Raw genomic sequence first — 24,410 nt, 5'->3', positions numbered from 1 at the left:
ACTGGTCACCTCCCGGAAACCTGTAGAGGAAGAGACTGTGGCGACCGCACTGCGTCTCTCTGTCTCTTTCACACACTGCTGCATGAAGACGGAGAAACTCTGGGCTCCGACCACTTCTGCCCGGCAACAGGAGCTAATGATCCTCTCTCTCTCTCTCTCTCTCTCTCTCTCTCTCTCTCTCTCTCTCTCTCTCTCTCTCTCTCTCTCTCTCTCTCGCACACACACACTTCTTCTCTCTATAGCTGGCTGCTGGTTTGTGCTGACACATGGGCTGGCTGGGAGCAGAGCGTTCCTGCTACAGACTCTTTTAAAATTGCAGGCATGCTTTCTGTACATTTCCATGAAGGTATTGGTATTCCGTAAAGGTACGTCATTGTGCTATTAAGAAAGAGACATTTTCTGTTTGTTCAGTTAGGCAATCTTGGAGATCTTTGTGAAAGATTGGTACCGCACACCAGAAGCAAACAGTTGTTTAAACATCTTTTTCTTTCTTGAATCTCAAACAGCAAATCGGAGAGCTGATATTGTTTGTTGTGCATTTTTCTATAATCTCTTCGCTCTTTGTAATCCTATTTTCCATAATGCCATTACTATTGAATCTGAGGCCATTTGTAGGACGCTCTGCTCGCTGATGTGCAACTACTGCATTATGAGTCCTATTAAGCTTCAAAAATGTCTTCCATACTCTATGAAACAACAGCTGTAAAAGTCAGAGAACTTGGTTATAGCTATACTGTATTCGTAACCTCCCCAAAAGTTGGACTGTTGAGCAGAACAACTCTTGACAGATACACACACGCGCTAGCTTAAAACTGGTCAAGTCATAGTGTAGCAGCTCTGTTGTTTAATCACAACACTGAAGAAAAGGATTCAGCAATGGAATATAGTGAGTTCATGCAACAATGACGACCGGATCGCCGGTGCGGACAGATCCAGGGGGCTGCGAGACCAGACACTTGCTAAACTCGGTCGTTAGTTGTTTAAGAGCAGAGCGTGGCAGAGACGCATTCATTGGGAGATAAGAGCAAATCAGGCCTGTAGGCGAGCAAAAGCAGATGGCGAGGGGCAGATCAGATGAAAGGAAAGGGACAGGTGTTGATTTGACTGAACAATAAACAGCTGAATGGCCCTCGAGAGACGGTGAGAATGAGACGTTTGACTTTTGACCTCCGTCAGTGGATGGAAGACGTGGGCTTGGCTTCAGAATGTACAACAGTTACTTTCACTGTGGGTTACTGTCTGTTTGAGGCAAAAAAAAAAAAAAACACACACACCACACGTATGGCTTTAACAGTGCAGTTCACTACAGGAACCTGTGTGCCTGTTTGTGTGTCATCAAATGGACCGGTGGCCTGTTAAGAGTAAGTTCATGTCGACCAAATGATCAACAGTGGCCAGCACATCACAGAGATCAGTGGACACAACGAAGGCACAGGCCCTAGACAGCTTCCTTCTTAGCACCATAGAGTAGCTTCGATATTGTGTAGCATTTCCTTAGCACAACTTGTTCAAACAAGCTCTTCCATGTGCTTTTGCTTTTTTTTTTTTTTTTTTACTATCATACAGATAATACAGTTTTTGGAATCATTTGGAAGCTTCGTTAAAGGCACTCGATATACAATTTGATTGTTACTTACAAACGTGGCCATGCGCGATGACATGGCTCGCCTGCAATGTGCACAGCGCGCCATCGTTTCCCCCCAAAATGCAGCACACCGCCAGACTTACTTTTGGATGAGTCACATGAACTGCGAGAGCTCAATTGCAATTGTCACCAAACAAAAAGCTCCCTCTCTGTCGGGAAGAAAGGGGTCTTTTGAGGGACACTGGAGTGGATCCTATTGCCCCGGAGGGAGACAAATTGGGCCCGTCAAGCCTCATTGCGAGAGTGACTGAAATTGGTTTGTGGTTCTGCTTCTGCACCATCCAATAAAGAGAAGAAACCTCAGAGAGAGAGAGAGAGAGAGAGAGAGAGAGAGAGGAACAGAGAGAGAGAGAGAGAGAGAGAGAGAGAGAGAGAATGACAGCGAGAGAAAATGAGAGCAAGGGAGCCTGGCCTGGCCATGCCACATTAATGGTGCCAGTGAAGCAGGGAAAAACGGGGTCTTTTTAGTGGCGGAGCACCACGGCGGGGCGGGGCGGGGAGGGCATGGCCGAACAGAGCAGACACACAGCGCTCCAGACACACACAGGCTGCTGTAATGGGAGTAGAAATGGCCACTGTCCCACAGGCAATTTCTTCGGGGACAATCCTCAGAGATGAAGTCATTGGAACCCTCATGCGGCTCTGGGACGGAGACCGGAGGGGACGAGACGGGGTTGTTTGTGGTCTAAGTCGGGACGGCTAGGGGTGAGACTGACACTCTGGGTAGATGGAGAAGTTGCCATCAGCGCCTTGTTATGGCTGGTGAGGAACCTGGTTAGTTCCCAGAGGTGCGTTGACCTCACCTCCTTCCGCCCTTTAAGTTCAAGACAGACAGTACTTTCCAACACTTCATACATGCTTCCATGTCTTTACTCATAAGTGTCACAGAGTTACTGTAGTCTTATGGACATGTAGCACAAAAACAAAGCTACTTGAATTGTATGTAGACGTCTTGACTTTATTTCTTGGTTTGGATGCCCTGCCAATGCCTGTGTTGGGCTTGAAAATGTTGCTGTATTCTGTATTTTTGCAGTTACTTCTTAGCGGTTGTTTTAATATGCTTGGACTACCAAATAGGTGGGATTTGCCACATGGGACAATTCAGTGAGCGCCAGCAAGTTTATGCAATCATCGGAAAAGACTTGAAAGTCAATTTTTGTCTATGTTTTTGTGACCGGCGACTTACCTGACAGTATGTGGCAAACCCCACTCATCTGGTATTCCAAGCAGGCTAAAACGCACACAAAAAAGTAATTTGCAAACACGATTTGACCCAGGCTTGGTACTGTCTGGATGAACAGAGATGAAAACTGGGCCAAACAGCCAGCAGGGAGATTCCCAGTTCAACAATGAAGCTCAGTATGCTCAAGAATGGTTGAGTTAGTTAAGTTATGGTTGATTCAGAGAGATAAAGAGACAGCCTCAGGACAGAAATCACTAAGACGACAAAGCCAGAAGCGACGCACCAACGACCATGGAGCGTAGCAAGCAACATTCCCCAGTCTGCTGCCTAAGTTTTCCCCTCTAGATCTGACAGAGAGAGAGAGAGAGACAGAGAGAGAGAGAGAGAGAGAGAGAGGTGGAATGCACCCACGGTGTGTGAAAGCATCGTGAACGTGATGAGACGTGTAAGAAAATGGAAAGACAATCGAAGAAGAGGTGAAGAAAGGGACGGTTGGTAGAACTGCCACCGGTTGCATCACACATTCAAATACTGTTTGAGGTGTGTGTGTGTGTGTGTGTGTGTTTGTAAGTGTTTGTGTGTGTGTGTCTAGATGTCTGTGTGTGTGTGCGAGTGTGTGCATCTGAGTGTGAATATGTGTGTGTGATAGTTTGGACAACCGTGGAAAAGTAGCTTAAAACCGGTGAAAAGAAAATGTTAAGAAGGATAGTAAGGACTGGTCCGGCCATCAAGGTCAAATTAAAAACAACAATGACAACAGCAACAACAACAACAATATCAACATTAACATCAACAACAACAACAACATCAACAACATCAACAACGACAAAATCAAACTGAAAAAAAGAAAAGGAAAAAAACAAAACTCTGGTTCAGAGTGTCTCTTCATCTTTGGTATAAAAATGGCCATCCATGGGCTGCATTTGATCCACAACTAGGAAAGACTACAGAAATTGTCAACAATTTCTTCTATTGCTTTTGCACTGATTGGTTTAAACCGTAAGCTCCTACTGTATCTACTGTTTTTATTTCACTGCCAGAATTTTTTCCATAGATTTTTTTTGTTCATTTTAGAATTTTTTTTCTTGTTTCTTTTTTTTTTTTTTTTTTGCAGTGTGACAAGCAAAGCGGGCTAAAAACATCTTAAAGCTCATAAAAAAGGTAAAATGTCGCAGATAAAAAGCACTAATGTCATCGACAGCAACTTTGCCATGTAAAATAATAATTATGATAATAAAAAACAAGTTCAGCATTTGCAACAGACTGCATCCTCTACAATGCAGCGTGTTTTCTTATGTTTTCTTTTTTCCTCATTGTGAAAAATCTCTTCAAAGCTTTATCTTTCCCCCCCAAGTCTTTTCCCCAACAGACATTTTGTTTTCTTCTGACACTTAGTTACCTCTGACATAATTATTATCAAAGTTTTCTTCTAACGAAGAAAAGAAAAAAAGCTCTTCTCTATTAAATCTGTACAGCTTATGTGATAGATTCTTTTTTTCCTCTTTAGATCAACTCCTCCAGTGTCTTGTACCCTCCAAGTGGTCCAAGAGACTGATTTTGTTTGCTTTTATTTCCAACCAGACGTCAGACTTTAACTCTGTAAAAAGTTTCTGGCGCCCTTCAAATTAAGGCCATGAAGATTCAAGAAAGAAAAAAACACTTTGTTTTCGAATATATCTAGAAAACTAAAATTTAACACTAGAACATAAAAAAGAGTGAAAAGAAATAGTAGCTTAATATCTGAGGAAGACAATCTCTGTGTGTATCTCAAACTTGACTCCCCTTTTTTTCTAATTACAAAATAAACTTCATCGCCTACCTGCGCATTCAACATTTTTTTTGTCATTTTATACTCATTTTGTATTTTTTTTTTTTTCCTTTTTTAAATGGTTGAGAATTTTCTTTGAGAAACTTTTCAAGCTTCGGCCCAGCCCTTCAGGCAGGTTCCCAGACTAAACAATTTCACTTCTTTGCACTGTGCCCAGCAATTTCCCCCCATCCCCTTCCTCTGCGCTCTCACTCTCTCCCCTTCTTTTGCTTTTTTTTTCTTTTTTCTCGTAGGCCAGGTAGGAAATGAAAAAAGTGTCTCTTTTTTGGTGCCTGGGCAATCTGGAAGCAATCTCTTTCTTTTTCTCCTTTCCTCACATTCTCAGTGCAGCCACCTTCTGTCTCAAGGCAACGCTGTCACAGGAACATTCTCCCAGGCCGTCGCTATCTGATGAGAGAGAGAGGGAAGAAAACAGGGAGGGAGGGAGGGAGAGAGAGAGGAGCTGTAATCAAAGCGCAATATTACAAACACACAAAAGCAATAGAGTTGACAGCTGACAGCCCCGCCAGAAGACAGTAGCGAAATGAAGCGCGCTCAACAGTTCTGATCGGGTCAGAAAGGCAGACGGCGTTGACAAAATGACAAACAAATGACAACAGCAGCCCAGAATAATTTGAGTAATTTGATAATGGCGCTGCATTTCTTCATACTCTCAAACATTAGTATTCAGGACTGTGCTGCCTATCAAAAAAATATTTTGTCAAAGGGGGTATATGTTGCAATGAAAACACATCTCACAAAATTTGATTTCGTATAATAATATCCCTTCAGTTTGCCAAATAACTCACAGGCAAGAAGCTAGTTGTTTACTCAGGGGCGGAAAAACCCGCTTGTGGCAGACTTTACGTGTTAAACCAGAAGATGATCAGCAGCGGTTGCGATATGATTTATGGAATCTGAAATGATCTATTTCTAATGTGCACATTTATTATCATGTTTTAATCTGTGTGATTGATGTGTTCTCTTGTGGAATAATTAACACACGCGGCTTCAAAGCGTCTTCCAGCGAATAAATTAAAAGAGGAGATGTGCTGAGAGCCGCTGTGTGACTTACTTGGACTGGTATGAGTAAGCAGGAACATGGTCGGCGGCGCTGTCCACCTGGATCTGTTGCTGCTGGCCAGCCACCTCCTGTGACGAGGGAGCCACTGTCTGGGGGGAGGCGTCCGTCACCACTCCCTGAACACACACACACACACACACACACACACACACAGGAGGAAGTGTGTTAGAGCCGCAGGACGCTTCAACTCCAATATGCATTCCTCTGCGGCGATTGGGCACTTTCTGATGAAAAGTATGTGACTGTATAGAGTAAAAGTGTACCAAATGAAATGTACTGTTGCCATTATCAAAACAGGGTTCCCACACTCACTTTGGACAGCAAATTATTTACATTATCACTTTTTCATTCACTTTTCAATGACTTTCAAGGTCTCGTTTGGGGAAACTCAAGGATTTAAAATGGTCATGTTTTGGGGTAAGACATGACATCGGTCAAAATTAGAAATGATAGAGGCCTCAATTTTTTTCCGCATGATCTTGTCAAGAAATCACGGTGAAATCATTCATTCTGCTACACAACAGAAACATCCATCATAGGGTTTCCTCAGGATGTGAGGGAGATGAGGCATATTGATCAATTTGGATGCTAAATTCTTTCAAGGCATCCATTCCTTTTCAAAAAAAACTTTTAAGGCCTTATTTTTTATTTTTCTCAAATCCACACACATTCAAGGGTTTTCAAGGCCCCTGGGAACCCTGTTAAAAGAGACAGATTACAGAAATAACATCATCTTACTGTGATTTGACAAGAACTTTAACAGATCTGTCTCAGATTTTGCGTGTCAGTACAGAATTCAAATGCAGAAGCTTAATCAGTAAAAAGAAATATCCTTCAGCACAAAAATTTCCCTCTACATTTTAATACCCACTACAGAGAAGAACGACTTCTTTCAGCATGGCAGTGTGCAGCAGGCAATTCATCACAACAACCTCTTAGCCTTTATAAGTGTCTAGCATTACCGATAGCCCCTATCACTGAGTCATCTCAATCACCTTTAACAAGCTCTCAAGGATACTGCGTCCCGTCCATACATCAGCCCTCCAGACACCGGCTGATGTACTGATACACACCCCGCCGCTGACGCTGGCATTGAGAGGACGGCGGCGAGGATGAAATAGGTAAGAGGCGCCGTGGGCTAAACTACAACTACGTCTGTCTCTCTGCTCCATCCCGCTCCTTCACGAGCGAGCCGGCCATTTCCTGGGGAGGGGGGAGCGAGGGAGGAGGAGGGAGGAGGGAGACTGATGGTTCTGTCAGGGGAAACTGTCATTGGCCGTGGCTGGTGGGCTAACCAGAGCCCCGTGGCTGAGGGATGTGTGTGTTCCAGCTACCTACCAGCCCGGACCGGCTGGGGAGAGGGAGACAGCACCGCCGGCACTGTGTCTCACTTCAGCTCCTGTCATCTGATACACGACTGATAGTCCATCTGAATACGACCGCACTGTCAGCCGCCAGACAGCCGCCCCGCTCTCCTTGCCGGCCTGCCTGCCTGCCTGCCTGCCTGCCTGCTCCCCAACGTTCATCATTTCTCAGGCTGGACCGCCTGACCTGCCACGAGCTCAGACAGCGACCGAGGAAGTGACAAAGTCTGTATTGCACTTCAAACGTCTTTCCGGAATACTATAAAACTTCTGACTCATCTCGCTTTGCTTGCAGTTTTCGTCCTCATTATTCGCCGGTAGTGTGAGGCCATTTGTTTAGAGAATGAGAGCAATCCGCAGCGCACTTCAACTGTAATCTGTCTATTTAATGACCGTGTTGGTCTGTTGATGTGGTGTGCCGGTTTAGAAATGTGCGTGCGAGCGCCTGTGCGTGTAAGTGAGTGGGCTGTCAGGAGTAATGACGCTCTCCTTTGGGTGTGTGTGCGCGGATCTTTGATTACGGGTGAGTAGTGTGTGCATGCGTGCGGGTCTTACTTCGACAGGGACGGCTGCTGGAGGCACAGGAGTGTACTGGGGAATGTAGGTCCCTTGCATAGGCGCCGCGGCGGCTGCAGCAGTCATGTACTGAAACACAGACCAAACAAAACCCACACACACACATCAAAATCCTTGCACATGAAAGTCCTCGTTACACCCATAAACAAAAAATTAAATGAGACATAATATCCATTCAACTATAACATTTTATTTTAGCGTAATCTACTCACTATGTTATGATACGATACAACACCATAACATTTTATTGTTTTGCATCATAAACAGTTCTGTTCCCTATAATTTACAAGCCATTCATTTACACCAACATCACATGCAGCACACATTTTCCACATAATATACATGAAATCCGTTAATAGCGGACAACAAGGACGCTGCATATAACAAGAATCGATATCATCATGCCCTGAAAGTCTCATTCCGCGCAATTAATCCCGGGAACCAGTGAGATTGGGTGCCTGCTATGCCCCCAGCATCCTTAGGAGGGCGCTAAGAGAATATGTGTGTGCGCTCAGCAGAGCGGAGCAGAGCAGAAGAGAGCGGTGTGTTTGCTGGAGCAGAGAGCAGGCGAGGTAGACAGAGGAGGAGGAGGAGGAGGAGGAGGAGGAGGAGGAGGAAGAAGAAGAGGCGTCCTGCTGTTCCTCCAAGACTTCACAGGCAGGCAAATGCACCAGGCTAAAGCAGCTAAGGAACATGAAAAAAGGGCTAAAGGGAATGAGAGAGAGAGAGAGAGAGAGAGAGAGAGAGAGAGAGAGAGAAACAGAGGAAGGAGAAAGCAGGAGGTCTGTTGCCTGTGGCCTATATTCCTTTAGTCATGCCTGCCCCGGCTTTTAACTGGGTGCTAGCTCGCTCCGTGATGGCCATTTTACAGATGTGACACAGGCTCGGTTACATGACAGCCACGGGGCTTTCACATGCAATATGAATGAGGACACGGCACTTTGTGTGAGCCTTTTCTTACTTCCCGTGAAAGTGTGTGTGTGTGTGTGTGTGTGTGTGGATGTGAACACGCATGCCAGTGCGAGTTTGATTTGCCAGCGTGTGTGCTTATTTTTAATTAGCACATGCCTGTACATAAAACATGACATATCACTCTTTGTCTGTCCAACTGTGTGAGCATGTGTGCGTGTTCGTGTGTGCTTTTGTGTATGGATGGGGTGTGTGTGTGTGTGTGTGTGTGTGTGTGGGTACATACATGCGTGTTTGTGTGCGCGTCGACGTGTGCGCCTGTGAGAAAGATAGACAAAGACAAAGAGGCTTGGAACGATAATGCCGCAGCACAGCGCCAACGGATGTGATCCCAGATAAAAGCCACCAGGCTGCCTCTCCGCCTCTCCTCCTCTTCCTGCTGCTTTTCCGGACCAAGGAAAAAGGAAGGACAATCCCTTTCTTTCTGTCTTTTTTTTTTTTTTGCCTCTCAGTCCCCCTGCCAGTAGTAAAAAGCGTGGCGGCGGTGTGCTGTAGGAGGCTGTAATGGAGGGGCTGTGCTGGGCTGCGGAGCCTTTCTTGGCCGTGGGCCCGGCGGTGCTGGTGAAGTGTCATTACCGGCAGCGTTGCTAATGGATCGGGTACGGCTCCACCGCTCGCCGCTAATGAGAGCAGCTAAAGGCCATGGACATGGGTGATTAACTCCCCCACCGTCGCCACACACGGCCAGGAGGATGCCCTGCGATGGATGTTAGCGTGCGTTTGTATGTGAGTGTGACTGTGTGGGTCTGTCTGTGTGTGTGTCTGAATTTAAGGTTATCACACCTTGAGGGCTGTCACACTCGAGACGGGGTGAGGTAGCGTATCCAGATTTCCTGACTCTTGTCACATTACCTCTCTGTGTCATCCCCACTTCCCTCTCACCCTCCTGTCACTCTCTCGCTCTCTCTCTCTCTCAACCTGCTATCGTCTAAAAGGGCCTATCAGATTGGTGAAGTGACCTTCTCCTCCCTGGTGAATAGAAACCATGCATACCAATTTCCTCAGGACTTTTTGTCTTCGCTGCTCCTTTCCATTAACTTATTCAGCCAACTCACCTGTGAGGATTGCATGAAAGCAAATGAAGGGGAAGCAGGACATAATTAGCAATATCAAAATCGCTCTGTCAAAGGGAGAATGTCCATTTGAAATGCTATATTTCTCTGAGAAATGCAAAAGGAATTTAAATTAGATTTAACAAGAACATTTAATAAGATAAGATTTTTTCTTCTCCCATAACCATTAGTTAACCTATTTAATGTGGCAGGTTGAGCGGGGCATATTTCTGCAGTCGCTGCTGTGGCAAGTCAGGGGTTGTCAAGACTGGCTACAGTGAAATGGGTTGCTATGGTGATCATGATGATTTTTGTCCAATTTCAACTCTTTTAAGACTTCCCTGTCCATGGTCGGGGGACAGGTTTGGGCAATATAAAGCTTCCCTAATTGGCAATAAATGGTATTCCCGATTTGCAGTCACACACGCTTGCTTTCTTGCATGCACGCACATACACGTACATATGCATACACACATGCACGCACAAACACACACACACACACAACCTGAGCCTGAAGCAGATGGTGTGTGCGTGTGTTTGATGAACGGGAGGCCTGTGTAGCTCCTTAACGAGGCTGGTGTGAGCGGACTTCTTAAAATCTCTCCTCTGCCATCACTCTCCATGCCATAGAACCATAACTATAAATACAGACTGCAATGCAGCAATGCCAAGACTAAAATCCATAAAATGAACATAACCACTTTGGTACCATTGTGGTTTGGGCCTGCGCGCCCGTGGGGGATATAATACAGTCGGTTTATGTTTGGTGGATACATCAAGCGTGGATGACGGGAGAGTTCACCCATGCACACGTTCACTTTCCCACATCAACAAGAATAAACATACTATATATTTTAATTCTCTGGCACTGGTGGGATGGAGCGCAGCACTGTGCTTCCGGTGCCGATACTTGCATTGGAATATATCCATCAGTCATCCACCCCTCTCTCTATAAATCTATCTATCCCCTCTATGGCAGCATGCTGTTCTGTTGCATTGTCTGTAAGGTGGAGGATAACAGTTGGTCCAGGCAACAGCACCTAGCCACTCAGTGCAGGTTATTAATGGTGGAGCAGCTTGGGGATGGACCCTGATGACTATTGATCTTAGCTGTGGGGCTTCAGAATGATGGGAAATACTGGAGTTGCACACCAGTGGCTGTGAATTACAGTACTGGACCACTTCACTATGAAAAGCTCTCCATATCTCAGCCCCTAGGCTTTGTTAACGCCCTGCCTGAGGAGCTCAGACTGGCAAAAACCAGTGCCATCTTTTTAATCACTTCTTAAAGCACATTCTTACAGGCAAGGCTTTTATATCATTTGTTTTTATCTACCTGTATTTCCTTCGCATCTGTTTTATTATTCTGTAAACATGTTTTTTATTACTGTTAGGCATTTTATTATTAATGTTTTTGGCTTTCATTTATTGTTGTTTTATCTGTAAGACACTTTGTAACTCTGTTTTGAGAAGTGCTCGACAAAATCACCTTATTAGTTTTTTATCTTTAAGTAAAGGTAAAACATTAACAGTAATCTATCAACGTGCGTCTTGTGATAATCAAAACTATGCAGTATACCTCATACCACACTCCATAAATATATAAGCTTCATGTCTCGGAATTGCTGCTGTTCCCTATTTTCCAGAACAAATATAGAGTTTCAGGGACAAGATCCAATTGCACTCTAAAGTCTAGAGCTTAAGCTGATTAATTCATTTCTGTTCAGTCCACAAGCCATTTACACATAGCCAATTTTTATTCAGCCAACTCTCTGTCAGCCATTTTTTACTGCTGTCGTGATTTTTATGTTTTGACTTGAAATAAAGGTTTACATTGTTCTTACATTGTGCTTATGGACCACAAAACACATTCAAGATGCACTGTAGAATTTAGAGAATGCGTGGATGTTTGGTGTGAATATGTGTTGCTGTTTAAATGTGAAGCAGGGAGCTGTTGAAAAAGAATATGCCTGCTCAGTCAACTTTCCCAGGATAAATAAAGGTTAAAAATAGCAAAGCAGAGTTGAGGAGCAGTGCAGTATGCTATAGAATAAGGTGCTATACTTATACTACCCTATAGAAGACCTAGAGAAACAGCCCAGATAATGGAGGAGAGCGCTTCACACTAATCTGTCTTCCTGGGACAGAAGAGCTGTCAATCACCACTGTCACCATGACAACAGAGACCCGGGTTCTACATCCCATGACAGGAATAGGATGAGGAGAGCAGAGGGAAGGTCACCTCTTGTCATGTCAAACACCGACTCTCACACACACAGAGACAGACACTGACATGCATACACACACACACACGCACACACACATGCACTGCAACACACCCACCTGCACGCACACACACACAAAGTATGATAGATAGACTCCAGTTAAGTGGCGAGAGCACTGAGAGAGTAAATCAATCAGTACTAGAGGAACACACATCAAACATGGTAAAATAAATCAGTGTGGAGCACGGATTGTATGTTTGTGTGCCGTTCGTAAACAGAAAGCTTGAGGTTCTTCAACATTCTGTAATCATAATCTAAAAAGAAAGAGACCAAACAAATTCACATGGCAAATTGGGCTGGGTGAGGTGAAGCAACCGGATTCTTCAGCAGTGACCCTCAGGAGGCACCGGGCCACGCTTGCTCATTACGACGGAGGGTTTTCCTCACCGCTCCTGATGCCGATCCACATTCTCAACGGCGCAAAATAACACGGCGTTCTCGGAAAGCTACGGTCACCAGTGTCGCTGCTTGGGCGGACGGGAACATTTGGTTCTTTCCTTGGGGAGAAGAGAAGGGAAAAAGAAAAAAAAAAAAAAAAAGCCACAGCCATACACAAACAGCCACAGGAAGGTCTGGAACAGCCAAGAGTATTCTGAGGTGTGGCTGCTCCTTCAGCGGGCCAACGGCAGTCATGTTAAGTTGTTGACTTTGGGGACGCTTTGCTGATGGCAGGTGCTCTTGTCTGGCAACGGTTCGGTCACGTGACGAGCGGCGGTAATCGAAACAACCTCACCACATGCGCGTACGCTCGAGGAATGCGCGCCGAGAGTATGCGGCGTCGAGTCCAGTTTACTACACGGATCGCTCTGGATGCTGTTTCGTAAGCTATTTTTAAACAGGCTTTCTCAAATCAGGCAGCGCGAAGGGGCTCTCACATCTGGCTTGGAGTCAACTTTATAGGAAACATCCCTCAATTCCCATAGATGATCAGCCGCGGCATGCCGTGTGTGCAGCTCACCCACAGAAGAGTTACTCTACACAGCACATCGCCTCAGGAAAGCTAAGCAGGCAGAGGAGGGAGAGAGAGAGAGCGAGTAAGAGGGAGAGTAAACTATATGAGGAAAAAAAAAAAAAAAACACAGAAAGAGTGCCTTAGCCCACTTTCTCCCATAATACAACCCATCAAACATCAGAAGCCATCATCATAGATTAGCCTGTCTCTAATCCTGGCTGTTAGCACAGCTGGGGCAGATTAGGGAGGGGGCATTCCTGACAGAGCCAACATGGCGTCACAGTCGCTGACAGCTCACCTGGAAACACATGGGTAACTGTACAATGCTGCACTGTTTCAATCATGCACACACGCACACAAACACGCACACAGAGATCAAACGCAGCGGCGGAGCAAAGCCGCCTGCTTGCCTGCCCCGGGGCAGCAGGGTTAGGGCAGGAAGTCAGGCTTCAGAACTGTGTGACACCTCTAAGTCGACTTGATCCTGAAACAGGGGGGAGTTCCTGGTTTAGGGGGCGGTGACTGCGTGTGTGTGTGTGTGTGTGTGTGTGTGTGTGTGTATAATAAGGAAGACTGATGAAGTGATAGATTTGATGTGTGATTTAGTGGGTGAGCGAGAGACAGAAAGTGTGAGGGAGAGGGAGAGGGAGAGAGAAAGCGAGTGAGGAAGAGAGAGAGAGGGAGAGAGACAGAGAGAACAGAAAGCCGGCTTGTCACACTGTTAAGCTTAGCAGGAAATCTGTTTAATGTGGAAGATCAGGGAGGAAATATGCTCTCTTAATATCTGGCGGTGAATGCATGCGGTGTAAAGCAAATGATACGGCAGCTCCACGGCACGGCGCATGTTGGTTGTTTGGTTTTCTTGAAAGGAAATGTAAAATCCATCCCGTATTCAATGTGTACTTTGTGTTTGAACTAAATGGACCAAGTTCCCAAAGACAGAGGCCTCCTGGATTCGTGTCGTCTGGTCGTCCTGGCCCATACCGGGATGAAATGGCCACCTGTCGTTTTTCTTTTTCAACCTCTGCTTCTCTGTAGACTTTTAGATGTTTCGCATTGCTGGAGTATTGTAGAGTTTCTCTTCCAAAGCACCGTACAGTACTATGACTGCATACACTTTTAGCATCCACGGCTCCAGAGGGAATCCAGCTCCTAATCCTGGCAGTGTTTATGCCATGCTCTACCCACTGAGCTACACAGGACCACAAGCCCTGTCTAGACAGAGACATCGTTTGGCTTGTTTATGGGTGTGTGTGTGTTTTTGTGTTTTTGCTCGTGTGTGTGCGAACCGTACAAATTTAGGTGCGTATATGCAAGCGTGCAAACAAACGTCATGTCTGTGCGAGTTGATGCCAACTTCCGCATGTGCATGTCTGTTGTGTGTGTGTGTGTGTGTGTGTGTGTGTGTGTGTGTGTGTGTGGTCCAGCCCGGCCCTAGCCTTAGAGTACTCACACTTCCTGTAGTGCCCAGGGACAGATGGTTCATCTGCTGGGTGAGAGGGCCCATCATGCTGGCAGGCTGCATGGACATAGTGTGGTCCATGGCTGGCGTGATCACTGCACCCTGGAGAGAGGAAGGGAGGGAAGAGGGGGGAGGAGAGAGAGAGAGGGGGAGGGAAAGAGAGAGAGGGAGGGAGAGGGACGATAGAGAGGATGAGGGAGAGGGGAGGAGCAGAAGAAAGCGAGAGGATAGAGACGGTGTGAAGGTGGGAGGAGGGGGTGCGAGGGAGTTAGGGAGAAGAAGGGTGTGTGTGTGGGGAGGGTGGGGGGTGTGGGGTGTGGGAGGAGGGATTAAGGGGGGGGGGGGGGGGGGGGGGGGGGGCAGGAAGGAGAGGGAAGAGGGGAGAGCAAGTAAGCAAGTGGGGGGAGCCCGAGACGAGAGAGGAGACGAGAGCCCGGAAGGAGAACAAGGAGGGTGTGGAGATTACAAACAGTAAGAGATGGAATAGTCAAAAAGATAAAAGAAATGAAGAGAGAGAGAGAGAGAGAAAGGAGGAGTGCAGGCAGGGGTAAAGTGAGGACAAGGGAGCCAGAGAAGAAGAAGGGGGGGGGGGGGGGGGGGGACACCGTCAATAAACAGTAAGAGAACAAAGTGACATTTTCAAGATCAATACACACTATTGTCTATGGTCCATCAAAGTGGTCAATATCTGCTGCTGATGTATCAACAATATGAGTTTGTGCGGTTCATTGATTGATGAGAGCGGATGCCTTCTCTCCCTCTCTCTCTCTCCCTCTCTTTCACTCACTCACTTGCGATCTTCCCCTCCTGGTATAATGTGCTGCATGTTTTCCCTAACGGGCGGATGAGAAGGCTAGAAGCTTCTTTTTCGCGGTGCAGTGGAACATGAGGGAAAGTGATGAAACCATTGTTGCTCTTTCATCCCTTGTCATGATAGCTCCATTTCCCCAGAACTGAAGCCTCGGGAGGAACACGTTCAAAACCAAGCCCCTCTTCCTCTGCTAGGCTCGGCTCTCTTCTCACTTTGTGTGTGTGTGTGTGTGTGTGTGTGCGCGTGTGTAAAAGTGTGTGTATGTTTGTGGGTAAGCGCGCAACCGAGTGTCTATGTGTAACAGCATTTGTGTGCTGAGTGTATACGTGAAGAAGAGACTGACAGCGTCTGCGTGTGTGTGTGTGTGTGTGTGTGAGCGTGCAAGCTAATGTGTATGTTTTTCTCCGCGAGTGTATACGTGAGTTAGACGCTGACAGTATGTGTGTGCGTGTGTGTGCATGTGAGTGTGTGTGTGTGTGTGTGTGCGTGCGTGCACAGGCGCACCCCACTGGTGACTCTGTGTGGGCCTATTGGAGAACAAACTGTGCAGACACAGCCTGTCAGAATCGCTCTGCTTGTCTTCTCCCTGCATTCACAACACACTTGGCTAACTCCCTCTCACTCCCCCCCCCCCCCCCCCTATCTCTCTCACTCTCTATCTCTCTCCTCCCTCCTTCTCTCCCCTCTCCCTCCCCCTCTCCCACTCGATATGCGAGCTTCATCCGCTCCTTCCCGGAGTTTCACCTCCACGCGAACAAGAAGGAACTGAGTGGGAATGGAGGGAAGGGGGGGGGGTGGGCGGCAATAGGCAGACGAGTGGCGAGATGAAAAGAGAGAAGAAAGAGAAAGGGGGAGATGAAAGAAAAGAGAGAGGGGGAAATGAGGGGAGAGAGAGAGACAGAGATTGCGTGAGGACAGGAGAGGAGATGATTAAGGAGAGAGAGCGGTGGAGGTCACGAGGAAGACGGGAGCGAGGAGGAGAGAGATGGAAAGAGAGAGGGAGGAGACAGAGCGAGAGAAGAGAGAGAGATAGGAAGGCGGAGGGACACACAGAGGCAGAGAAGAGAGAGAAAGAGAAAGAAAAAGAGGGGGCGAGGAAGAAAGAGGGAAAGAGAAAGAGAAGAGCGAGAGGGAAGCAGCAGGAGCTGTGGGCTACCTGTTACTGATTCAGCCTCTGACAATGCCTTTATAATGGGAAAGGGAGAGCAACGGAAAGGCTTAATTCACAGACGTGTCAGGGAGAGTTAAGCCGATTTGTGATTTCGATTTTCTGTGTTTGTGAGGCTGAGTGTCTGTGAGAGAGGGGGTTTTAGTGTGTGTGTGCATGTGTGTGTGTGTGTGTGTGCGCGTGTGTTTGTGCGCGTGTGTGTCTGTCTGTCTGTCTGTCCACGGACTGAGTAGAGGAGAAAGAAAATGAGAAAGAGACTGACACAAATAGACAATATATGTTTTTGATGTGTGTGTGTGTGTGTGTGTGTGCACATGTGTGTGTGAGAGCAAGAGAGAGATAATGGATACTCCATTTAGGAGTATCTGTTACAAATGTATGAGATGATGTTTACAGATCTGCTCAATGAATGCACATGTTTTGATGTGTTTGTGCGTCTACATGCTAATGCATGTGTGCCTGTGTGTGTATGTGTGTGTGTTTTTGAAAAGCCCATCTTGCTAAAGATGGTATTGATCCTGTTCTAGACAGGAGACAGATGATATCAGCCCCCTGGTTGTTAAATGCATTGATATACACTCAACAACTTGAGGCAATGTACAGTAAATGAGGACTCTTCTAAAGAAATTCCAAAGAATTACAGCCAGCAGTGTTTTTTAATCACTGCTCATTATAACCAACCATTTTGCTCATCTCTATTGCTGCTGCAGGTTATAATATCCAATATTATTGCCTATCCACTATGTTGCTGCTAAACGTTGCTCATGTATCATTGCCTTCCGGCGTAATGCCCTCAGACAGAGAGAAAAAAGCCTTAGGCCGCATTTAAATCCTAGCGTGCCAAAAAGCAAGACAAACTTATTCTCACCTTGTGCCACGCAGTAACATTTAATTGCTTTAATTTAAAAGACAAGCTGAAAACAACATGCTTCCAGTAGAGACGTAAATGTTGGTGAAAAAAAAAAAAGTGAAAACACGAATGCATTGTTTTATGGAAACTGCAGTGTTCCTGTGTTCGGTTCACACGAAACCACTAAAAGCCAGGTAAGGAATAAGGAAGAATATGTCCTTTGCATGAGCCATGAAAGTGTTTAAAATGAATGTGCATTTTGACAGGTATAGATGTGTGAAGAGTGAAAAAAAAAGCTGCTTTCATTCCATACAGGACTAAAGAGGCACATTAAAAGCCTCAAGAAACGTCAGACAATGACCCAGGCTACATCCCTGCTCCTTTCACGCAAAACAAAGCATCGCTTGTGTCGTCTACATGAAAGAGGAACCTCACTCGACTCGACACATTCCTCACTGTGCTTGACAGTTAGTTTCTCCATGTAAGGCTCTGTGGTTAGGATACTGCCGGTGTGTGTGTACGTTAGTGTGTTTGTGAGGTTGCGTGTGCATGTGAGTGTGTGTGTGTGCGTGTATGCGCATTGCCGCATACTTGCAGCGGTGCTCCAGCACGTAAAAAAAACTAGGGCTTGGTGCTTTAAAGCCTTAGCGCTGCATAGATATGCCTTCACCTCCAGTGAGACACGCATGCACACACACACACACACACACACACACACACTAGACCTGTTCAACTGAAGTCATTATTGGTCTGGAAAGCCTGGCGTTATAGCAGAACATCTGCTGATGATTGACTGGTAACTATATACAGTGCAGAAGGCCATGGGCCCCTAAGACTATAGGCTTGCCCACCTTTGGGGTATATACTGAAGGTAATGAAACTGTATCCATAGAAACCACAAAGAAACCACAGAAAAAGTTATTGGATATGGAATGTTGCATAACTGAGTGAGACTGTAGAAAGTGTGTGTGTGTGTCTTTGTCTTGGCAAGCATCATATGTGTCTGTATTTATGTATCCCTATGTGTTTGCATGTATGTTTATGTGCTCAAGCATGAGTTCCTATGTACCTGGTTCTGTGTTTGTTTGCGCGGGTCTCTGTATGGGAGCTTCACAGTAACTACATACCACTTTGCGTGCAACTTCCTCGACTAAGACCAGAGTTTCCAGAGGCCCTCAGGCACCTTTCTAGTCTGGTAAGCCCAGAAAAGGGAGCCAGCATCCTGGGTCTATCACCCTAATCCGTAGCACGAATCCCTCCTTGGGGCAAACAGACTTCCAGGGCCGTCCTAGCATTACCAACACAGTCTGTCTACAAGACACAACGTGCCATGGCCTAAGCCAGGAAGCTGAGCTGCTCCTTTTACCCAACAGACAGACTGAAGGAGCAGAGGAGTAGTGGCGCACACTGATGAATAGCAATGAATGAAGCCCGACACCTCACAAGCTGACACCGATGCAGATAGCGGCTTTCCCCGGGCCTCCCCCATCGCGCTGGTATCTGAAATCTCATTTTTTGGAGGGTTTTGAAAGCTTAAGTGCAAACATCTAAGGAACAGAGGGGAAAAGGGGGATCCTCACTGTGAGATTGAGGATCTCTATGAAAATGAAGCAGTTGAGGGCCACAACAGTGTGTGTCGGCAGATTAGCAGGTAGAGCATATATTGATGAAGGATACCTCACCACCGGCCCAGATGTGTATTTATGCTTATTCGTGCCCCACGATGAAATCGGGAGGAGGACGACGGATCGGTCTCCTTCTGTTCATTCATTCGTTTGTCTGTTCGTCTATCTGTCCATCCATCGTGTGCCATATTTCAGTTGACGCTGATTGGATTACGATGAATTTGAACTTGAGGAAATGATTAATCTTACCACTGCGTTTTTGGCATTTTCAAAATTACATTGATTGATCCAAGGTGGGCGCTACAATTACAGGTCGAAACACGGTGACATATTTGTTAATGACTGGCTGTGAGGAAAACTGCATAATTCGTGGGGTATGACATGTTTACTGTTGTTTTGCTGTGTGTGAGTCTGTGTGTGTGTGTGTGTGTGATCCAAACTGTTAATGTCATCATCAGTATTATGACATGTCTGAGACAGTCTAATATGAGCAAAATGCAAAGGTAGGAGGCCTCTCTGTTGTCATGGTAATGAGGTTATTCAAACAAAACAACCAACAAGGGCTCATTGAGGAAGCCATGGAATCTGTGTGGGATTTGTGTGTGTGTGTGTGCATGTGTGTGAGTGTGTGTATGTGTGTGTGTGTGTGTGTGTGTGTGTGTGTGTGCGTGTGAGAGAGAGGATAAGGCTGCTAGATGAAGCATGTAACAGTATTTGTCATGTCTTCATGGGAGGTCCAGTCCTCTGCTCGCTCGAACTACACTCGTTTATCAACCGTCCTCTGGCTTTCTCCGTAGACAAATGGATCATTTCACAGAGAAGAATCTCTCCACAATATTCCATTTACAACAGCGAAAATGATTAGAAATGCAATTCCAAAACACAGCAAGCTAATAAAGCTTGTCCATCAAACAAAATCAACTTTTGTCTCAAAATGTATTTTTCCAACTCTCGCAAAATTTTCAAGGTAATATCCAAAACCTCATAGTGAAAATGCAAGCGCTCAATCTCTCTGTCAGTCATCCCGTGGCACCGCAACAATATCTCTCTTATATGAATGAAACTTTAACCCTGAACAGACGATTTTTTGCTGGCACCGGCACAGTAACTGCAGTTGTACTCTGAAAGGGCAGGAGAAAAAAGAAGGGAGAGAGGGAGAGAGAGAGAGAGAGAAAGAAGGAGAGATGTCGACTCAGAAGGAGTGAAATTGAGATAGGGAGGGAGGGATGGAGTGAGACAGAGAGAGGGAGAAAAAGAGAAAGAAAGAGAGAGGGAGAGATGTAGAGAAAGAAGGGTTTAGATAGTGAGGAAGCGAGAGGGAGAGAGAGGGAGAGAGAGAGAGAGAGAGAGAGAGAGCAGTCAGAGCAGCTCAAGGACGACCGTAGCCCCGTCTCAAATTCTGCCTCGCCAGTAGAATTCATGAGACCAACATAATGTTCCCCTCCTGAATCTGCGGCGCGTTCTTAATGTCAAGCGGGGAGATGGGTATCACACAGTGCACCGATTCACCGCCATCCGATGAGGGCAGATAGTTATGGTTCAATTCTAAGAGGCCCAGGGAGCGTCTATTCAAAGTCAGAGCCAGGGAAAACTGGCTGGGGTGCAATGGAGAGGAATTCAATAATTCACCTACAGTATGTACGGGCCAATCGGCTCCAGCAAGTACACACTTGAAGCACATATAGTACATATCAAGGCAATGGAAAATACTATCGGGGGATGGATAAGTCATGGGGAAAGACAGCAGCGCTACGCTTGGCTGGCACTGCAGCTACTCCAGCACTCTTTGGCAGCGTGAAGTGAATTTGAGTCCGTGTGTGTGTGTGTGTGCGTCTGGTGATTTGTGTGTGTGATTGATCATTTGTATGTAAGTGACTGTATGTGTGCGAGTTTTCTCTCTCTAAGTACAAGGTCTGCTGGCTGATGTACCGTCGGCAAAAGAACAGAACACAAAAGGCAAGCAGACATACTGTACTGGCATCCCACATCTAACTGGCACACAGCACGGCTTTAGACAGTCAGAGAGAGAGAGAGAGAGAGAGAGTGTGAGAAAGAGAGAGACATGAGGAGGAAAGACAAGCGATAAACAGAGAACGGAGGAAGAGAGGAAGGCCTGGGAGAACAAGCTGAAGCCTCATTTAGCTGGCCGTTTTAAAAAAAAAAGCTGTCACTTTCTATCAGGTTTCACACCGAGTGCATCTTGCCCATGTGTCGAGGATAAACACGTTTTGAAAACTGCTCTTTCCTCACTCCGTCTCTCTTTCTCACTCCCTCTCTCCGCTAACAAAGAGCCGGCTCCTCTGAGGGAAAGGAGCGGTCCGGCTTCGTATGGCTGGGCTTGTCAAACTTAATCTGGTGAGATAAACACAAACACCTCAGCCAATGCTGTACACGCCGCAACGCTCTCTGTCTACTGTGTAATAAGCAACCTCTGAGTCAAGTCGATCTCACTTCTCTTAACTCCAACACTCTAACACACAGTTTCCCTTACTGCTTTATCTACTCTATTCTATTCTACTTTGTTTAACATTCTTTTTATTGGGCTCTAAGTGACATGGGGGGGAAACCGTTACATCATTTGGAGGGGGTTTACACTGGCATTGGTACAATAAAAATAAACAAATACATGAATGCAGCATAACAGCACACAGATAGATATTCCAGTTAGTAGTTTACAAGGATTCTAACATTATACACTAAAACACTCCACAGGCCCTTTCCATCTTTTTTACAAACAAGCTAAATTTGTGCTGAAGAGCGTACCTTAACCTCTCTAAGGTCAGTAGATCACTTATTAGAAAGTTCCTTAACCCAGTGGAAGAGGGTTCATCACCCACCCACTTAACCACGATTGTCTTCCTAACAAGCATTAATAGGGGATGAATCATTTCTTTGTGCAAAGAATCAAGTAGAGAGCAAGATATAAATAAGTGAGCAACAAAGTGGACTGACATTCACCTGCATTTTGCCTTTCCTTATGTTTATTACAGACCGATATTGTAGAAGACAATATGACAATGTTTTCCAAAGTGTGATTTGCTGTTACACAATTCAAAGTCCAGGTGAATTTCAAAGATGCCAGAATGTCACCAGTCTGCCTCATGTAGCCTAATATAGAATTTGGATCTGAAATTCTTTGGGTCTCTATGACACAAGAAGTGTTTCTCTGAAGGATGACAAATATTGGCAAAGTCTAGACAAGTGTTGCCTTTTACAAGCACATGAGCACATAATGTCTTATCTGTAGGTCTTTGAAGAAGTCCCTGACTGGAAGGCAATACTGTTCTCAGACTTTGTCAAAGGACTTAAACTCCCTTGTCAAATAAATTGTACAGAATTTTGATTTCAATTCCTAAAATAACAACCCAATTTATCAACAGGAAGATCAGGTTATTCTACTCTATTCTATTCTATTCCATTCTATTCTTACAATTACTAACTGTAATGCTAACTGAATAAAGGGACCAATAGCATTGCTATTGCTATTTTAGTTTGCAGTACCCTCATGGCCCTCTTGTATCTATTCTATTCTATTCTATTCTATTTATATCTATTCTTCACAGCAGATTCCCAGTCTGACTGGCTAGCTGTGACCTCTTCCCCTTCCATGCTCGGCCGCCTCCATATTGCCTGGGCACTAGGAGCGCCATCGCACAATGCTCCATTGGTTTAACACGCGACACACGGTGAGAGCCGCCAAACTGCAGCACAATCAATTGGTTTAATGCTTTGAGTAGCCCCCCGAGCTCTTGAAGCTAGCACGCTTGGCTAATTTGATGTGTTTCATTGGGCTGGCGGCAGGCTGTGTGTGTGTGTGTGTGTGTGTGTATGTGTGCGTAAGGGAGGTCTGCTGTGTATATAGCTGGTAGTGGATATGACTGTGGGTCATAAAAGGAGACAGATTGGTAGCTGTGATCCACTGACGGCTGTGACAGCTGGGGTTAGCGCCTAGCAGCCGCTTGGTGACAGAGAGAGCCACTGGAACACAATGGGGACGGGGCCATGGGGACTGATACGGCCACATGGCTACTGTTGGCATGGAGACCTGATGGGATGTACACCACAGTACAATGTGGCTACTGGCTAGACTGCCAATGGCTCCAAGAGGCCTCATGACATAAGGCTGGGAGATGGATGGCTGTCAGATGGCCGTATGGGCTGGTTGGGAATAACCAGTAAGGACCACACATATGGCGATACATAACACATACAGTGCACACAAACATGTATTAAGCAAACATGAGCAGTTACACAAACATACAGGATGGGGCCATGTACATTCTATCTGCATGCTGACAGGCTAACCATAACAGCACAGAGGCTGAATAAAATGGTATGTAGGTTTAAATAAACACTTACTAAGGCATGCACGCACACACACATGCAGATGTACCTATGCAGAAACGCACACACACACACACACACACACACACACACACACACACAAGTGCTTGTGCTGACAGAGAGTACTGTACATGCTGAACAGTTAGACTATTAGAAATCCCTGTCACTCTTGTCATTCACCTTGTCATGCTGCTGTCTACCACCCACGACATCTTCGCTCTCACAACAGGCAGACAGCAGCAGCAGCAGCAGCAAAAATAGTTAGCTAGTTAGTGAGCCGGCTTTAATCCTCTGTGAAAAAATCTGTCACCGGGGAAGTGCAGCCCTAACTGGGAAGGTAGTTACAGCTGGAAAGGGGGAGTTGGGTGGGTAAGATGCTGGAGGAGAGGACAGCTGGACAGAGGGGGAGGTGAGGGGGTGGGGGGGGGGGGGGGGGGGAAGAGGGTGCAGTGTGTGTGTCTGCCTGGCTGGTGGCCTGCTGTGGCCAGATTACATGTTCAGTGTCCCTCAGCAGGAGGGGAAGTGAGATGGGTAGGGCTGAGTGGTAATGGCCACAGCAGGGAGCCATGCGGCTGGCTGAGCGCTCCTCCGCTGGGTTACTGCAACTGCATCAGCTGTACAGTCCAGCGTTTCCCAATCCATTCAGTCACAGAGAGGCAAACAGTTGTCTTTTTGACTCAGGCTAACAATGACATCGCCACCTTCATGGGTTGCTTGAGGCAAACACCATTTTCCATTAAAACCAGCATTAAAAAATAGCTCATATCTTAAGTGTTAGTTGACCGTTTTAGGCAACATGTAGCAACTGATAATGATAACTCCTGGATAATGTAATAACTTGTGATAACTAACTCAAAATGCATTACAACTGTCCCTCTAAATGGGTCAAAAATATAATACAACCTCTTAATGTAATAATTTCCATCACAATACTAACCAATAATTATTACTTTAAAAGAGATGTAACATATTTTATTGATGATGTAATAATAATATTGACTAATTATGGAACAACTCAACTAATTACATTCTTCTTATTTTTACAAGTAGTTACATTATTAGTCAAATTATTATTACATCATCAGTTGAAAATATGTCCCTCCCTTTATGAAGTAATAAATGCCAGTTAATGTAATAATTTGTTATGACATTTTCCATGAATGTATTACATGACCAGGTTTTATTATATTTTCAATCCATTTAGGGGGGCACTGTATGACATTGTCATAGTTA

The 24,410-nt window shown here is 45.7% G+C and overlaps 1 protein-coding gene across 1 annotated transcript in view; it reads right to left on the bottom strand.

Moving 5' to 3' along the window:
- Window positions 1-824: 824 nt before the first annotated feature.
- Window positions 825-24,410, bottom strand: part of LOC139920802 (RNA-binding motif, single-stranded-interacting protein 3) — a 186,303-nt gene continuing 162,717 nt past the window's right edge. Inside the window, exons 11-14 of the mRNA XM_078290293.1 lie at window positions 14,371-14,481; window positions 7,639-7,728; window positions 5,711-5,835; window positions 825-5,043 (exon numbers count right to left, since the gene is read on the bottom strand). Coding sequence (XP_078146419.1) covers window positions 5,040-5,043; window positions 5,711-5,835; window positions 7,639-7,728; window positions 14,371-14,481 — 330 coding nt within the window. The 3' untranslated portion in view covers window positions 825-5,039. The remainder of the gene's footprint in view (window positions 5,044-5,710; window positions 5,836-7,638; window positions 7,729-14,370; window positions 14,482-24,410) is intronic.

Source organism: Centroberyx gerrardi, chromosome 19 (assembly GCF_048128805.1).
Source record: "Centroberyx gerrardi isolate f3 chromosome 19, fCenGer3.hap1.cur.20231027, whole genome shotgun sequence".
NCBI classification, from domain to species: domain Eukaryota; kingdom Metazoa; phylum Chordata; class Actinopteri; order Beryciformes; family Berycidae; genus Centroberyx; species Centroberyx gerrardi.
This window is presented reverse-complemented; position numbering and strand designations above follow the sequence as displayed.